Below are 4,801 nucleotides of genomic sequence, written 5' to 3'. Positions count from 1 at the left end.
ATCTTGTCGAGATTACTGTTGTGGAGGTATTCGTAAACTAGCAACCTTTCTGATCTTTGAACAGAGCAACCAAGCAATCTCACTAGATTCCTGTGCTAAACACGAGTTATCAAATTTGCCTCATTCAGAAATTCGTTGTCTCCTTGCCTTGAACCTATATTCTGTCGTTTCATTGCAACCTCTCTCCTGTCAGGTAGAACCCCCTGAAGATCAATGAATTCAAAATTATATTTTGTTCTCCATTATAACTGACTTGGACCTGCTACCAACTAGTATGTAATTCAATGGAAGGCAATGATCCTAGGCCCTTACCTTGAAGACGGATCCAAACCCTCCTTCACCAAGTTTGTTTTCTGCTTTAAAATCAGAGGTAGCCTGTCTTAGAGTATCGTATTTGAAAATGAGTTCCAGATTTGCTAGAGGAGGCGATAAGGTAACTTCTCCTTCCTCGCCTGCGGAAACAATTACAGGTGTCTATTTAAGTAATGAAATAGGCGAAGAGTTCACCATATAGAAGCTAATAAGATCCACACTGAATGATTGAGCAATTTAGGAATATCTGGTTCGCAAAATCTGTTCCCAAAGTTTTGGGCGAAAGCGAAAGAGACCCATTGCTGCAATTAATCCAACTGAAGTAGCCATTGTGACCAGAGTTATCCCAAGCACATTATGTTTTTTGCCTTCTGCCAATTTTCACACAAAGCATCACGAATAAATTGGCCATCTTAAATTTCACCAAAATGTACAAAACTAGTTTATAACTTTATTCTTACCATTGTAAAATATTGGGCATGTTAAATTTCACCACAATGTACGAAACTAGTTTGTAACTTATTGTTATCATTGTAAAATATGTGAAGGATGATACTGGATGATGCAGCTGGTGGTGAGGGGATAGGAGCTGTAACACGAAATGTAACCATTAAATTGGGCCTCATGTTTAATTTCACCAAAATGTACAAAACATCATTGTAGAATGTAAACGCTATGTGAAGGAACATATCGGATGATGGAGTTGGAGTCCATAAAAATGGATAAATCTCGTAACGCAGATCGCAACCCATAGTATGGAATTGTGCTCTGACTATTTCATTTCGACATGGCCATGGATTTGACTGATCAAATTTTATACTTGAGAGAGCAGATAAGCAAGATTTGCAGCTCGCTCACGACAAATCTCTCCAACACTGGGCTAAGCTATAGATTAGTCGTGAAGGCGAAGACGCTGCTAAGAATGCATATGCAGCAAAAAGGTTGGCACTCCCCACGGTTGTTTCACTAATATTCGAGAGCACGTTTAAAGCAGTAGACTCGAACTTCTCTGGCTGGTTAGTGCTATATTGCTGGTTGCATGCACCAGCATAAGGGTGGATACCCTCAGCACTATAATTGTAAAAATAATGATCGTCATAACGTATGAAGCAGCCATCTATTAGAATGAATCCAGAAGTACCGTTTTGACATTTATTAAGGTATTGCTTTTACTGTCGATGCGCAGTATTGGCAGTGAGAGGTAGTTAAATCTCCCCTGCACTCGAGAAGCCCGTAATCAAAATCATTGCTATTTTTCCCAGGCTCAACATTAGAGGTAGCGAATAGAGTCGTGTAAAAGTTGAGCACCAATGATTCCAAAACCTGGTTAAGATGATGCTGGAAGGGGCTACCATTTGTATACTGGCTCTTGTTCCCACAACCGTAGGCATCCGGAACAAATTGACGGACCGAGACATCCGCAACAAATTGACCGACCGAGAGGTGCAGACACGTACATAGAGTGAAGATGAGTAGCATGCTTTTGCTTAATTGTTTAATCTTCATCGCCATTAATCTTCATCGCCATTAATATTCTTCATCGCCATTAATCTTCATCGCCACTAACATTCTTCATCGCCATCGCCATTAATATTAAACATTTAAGCAGAAGCATGCTCCTCATCTTCACTCTTATGTATGTGTCTGCACCTCTCGGTCGGTCAATTTGTTTCGGATGTCTCGGTCCGTCAATTTGTTCTGGATGCCTATGGTTGTGGGAACAAGAGCCAGTATACAAATGGTAGCCCCTTCCAGCATCATCTTAACCAGGTTTTGGAATCATTGGTGCTCAACTTTTCCACGACTCTATTCGCTACCTCTAATGTTGAGCCTGGGAAAAACAGCAATGATTCTGTTTATGGGCTTCTCCAGTGCAGGGGAGATTTAACTTCCTCTCACTGCCAATACTGTGCATCGACAGTAAAAGCAATACTTCTTAATAAATGTCAAAACGGTACTTCTGGATTCATTCTAATAGATGGCTGCTTCATACGTTATGACGATCATTATTTTTACAGTTATATTTCTGAGGGTATCCACCCTTATGCTTGTGCATGCAACCAGCGATATAGCACTAACCAGCCAGAGAATTTCGAGTCTACTGCTTTAAACGTGCTCTCGAATATTAGCGAAACAACCGTGGGGAGTGCCAACCTTTTTGCTGCATATGCATTCCTAGCAGCGTCTTCGCCTTCGCAGCTGATCTATAGCTTAGCCCATTGTTGGAGAGATCTGTCGTGAGCGAGCTGCAAGTCTTGCTTATCTGTTCTCTCAAGTATAAAATTTGATCAGTAAAATCCATGGCCATGCCGAAACGGAACAGTCGGAGCACAATTCCATAATATGGGCTACGATTTGCGTTACGAGATTTATCCATTTTTATCGACTCCGACTCCATCATCCGGTATGTTCCTTCACATAGCGTTTACATTCTACAATGATGTTTTGTACATTTTGGTGAAATTAAACATGAGGCCCAATTTAATGGTTACATTTCGTGTTACAGCTCCTATCCCCTCACCACCCGCTGCATCATCCAGTGTCATCCTTCACATATTTTACAATGATAACAATAAGTTACAAACTAGTTTCGTACATTGTGGTGAAATTTAACAAGCCCAATATTTTACAATGATAAGAATAAAGTTATAAACTAGTTTTGTACATTTTGGTGAAATTTAAGATGGCCAATTTATTCGTGATGCTTTGGAAAATTGGTAGAAGGCAAAAAACATAATGTGCTTGGGATAACTCTGGTCACAATGGCTACTTCAGTTGGGTTAATTGCAGCAATGGGTGTCTTTCGCTTTCGCCCAAAACTTTGGGAACAGATTTTGCGAACCAGATATTCCTAAATTGCTCAATCATTTAGTGTGGATCTTATTAGCTTCTATATGGTGAACTCTTCGCCTATTTCATTACTTAAATAGACACCTGTAATTGTTTCCGCAGGTGAGGAAGGAGAAGTTACCTTATCGCCTCCTCTAGCAAATCTGGAACTCATTTTCAAATACGATACTCTAAGACAGGCTATCTCTTATTTTAAAGCAGAAAACAAACTTGGTGAAGGAGGGTTTGGATCCGTCTTCAAGGTAAGGGCCTAGGATCATTGCCTTCCATTGAATTACATACTAGTTGGTAGCAGGTCCAAGTCAGTTATAATGGAGAACAAAATATAATTTTGAATTCATTGATCTTCAGGGGGTTCTACCTGACAGGAGAGAGGTTGCAATGAAACGACAGAATATAGGTTCAAGGCAAGGAGACAACGAATTTCTGAATGAGGCAAATCTGATAACTCGTGTTTAGCACAGGAATCTAGTGAGATTGCTTGGTTGCTCTGTTCAAAGATCAGAAAGGTTGCTAGTTTACAAATACCTCCACAACAGTAATCTCGACAAGATTATATTTGGTTTGTTTTCGCTTGCTCTTTCACTGCTAATTAATCTCTGCTTCAATCCTGGAATTGTTCGAGTTTGTGTACATACATTGCTAATTCCTTTACTGTCTGTGATGCAATAATTGTAGATACAACAAAACGACATTTACTTAATTGGAGAGAGAGGTATGAAATCATTGTTGGAACTGCGCGCAGGCTTGCCTATCTTCACGAGGAGTCTGAGATTCGAATCATCCACACAGATATCAAAGTAAGCAATATCTTACTAGACAATAAATACCGACCCAAAATAGCAGACTTTGGCTTAGCCAGACTATTTGCAAAAGATGAGAGCCACGTTAGCACCAGGGATGCAGGAACTTTGTAAGAAGTCTCTCTACAGTTCAATCTCATGATGTCCCAAACTCTATTTAATAAATTACGGGATATTAATCAATTACAATAGAGAAAGGATCATATAATTTTAAGAGGGTTAAGAGATGGAGATTTGATTGTGTAGTGGTTACATTGCGCCCGAGTACGCCTTACGTGGGTAGTTGACAGAGAAAGCAGATGTATTCAGCTTTGGAGTGCTTCTCCTCGAGATTATCAGCGGAAGAAAGAAGTACTACAGTGTACCTCAAGACACGGAGTTTCTCACTGAAGCTGTATGGCACATGTAGACCTCACCTCATCTTTAAAGTAAACATTTTCTAAAATGTCCAATAACTATGATTCCTTGCTAACCAATGTTTTATGGTTTTGTGGATATTGGTCAACTAGTAGATGTGGAGACTGTATAACGCAGAGAGAGCATTAGAAGTTGTGGATCCCACATTGGAGGGTAGTTACTCATGGGAAGAAAGGAATAGAGTGATTAAAATTGGTCTTCTATGCACCCAAGCAAGTGCAACATTGAGGCCTTCAATGTCACAGGTGGTGTCGATGTTGACAGGTGGGGAAGAACATATTCCTTCGCCCACAAGCCCTACTTTCGTAGATGAGCAGAGTGTATTAGCCCCACCCCACCAAGCTGAACGTGCGACAACTACTCCTATGCGACACCCTAACAACATGTCAAGCAACACTCTGTCATTGGAAGTAGCAGCA

The 4,801-nt window shown here is 40.4% G+C and overlaps 1 protein-coding gene and 1 pseudogene across 1 annotated transcript; both read left to right on the top strand.

The window, feature by feature from the left end:
• Positions 1 to 1,950: 1,950 nt before the first annotated feature.
• On the top strand, positions 1,951 to 2,553 carry LOC149217526 (plasmodesmata-located protein 5-like). Its single transcript, XM_089390254.1, has one exon. The coding sequence runs from the start codon at positions 1,951 to 1,953 to the stop codon at positions 2,551 to 2,553; it is 603 nt and encodes a 200-aa protein (XP_089246380.1).
• Positions 2,554 to 2,655: 102 nt separating this feature from the next.
• LOC149217525 (cysteine-rich receptor-like protein kinase 2) lies at positions 2,656 to 4,374 on the top strand (annotated as a pseudogene).
• The last annotated feature ends 427 nt before the right edge of the window (positions 4,375 to 4,801 follow it).

This window comes from Pinus tabuliformis, chromosome 1_1 (assembly GCF_031772625.1).
Source record: "Pinus tabuliformis cultivar Carrire ecotype Pingquan chromosome 1_1, CPIR1, whole genome shotgun sequence".
NCBI classification, from domain to species: Eukaryota; Viridiplantae; Streptophyta; class Pinopsida; order Pinales; family Pinaceae; genus Pinus; species Pinus tabuliformis.
Note: the sequence above shows the minus strand (reverse complement) of the source record. Positions and strands in the feature narration are given on the sequence as shown.

Excerpts from the sequence above, each read along its gene's own strand:
- LOC149217526 (XM_089390254.1), top strand. The coding sequence starts at position 1,951 with ATGTGTCTGCACCTCTCGGTCGGTCAATTTGTTTCGGATGTCTCGGTC.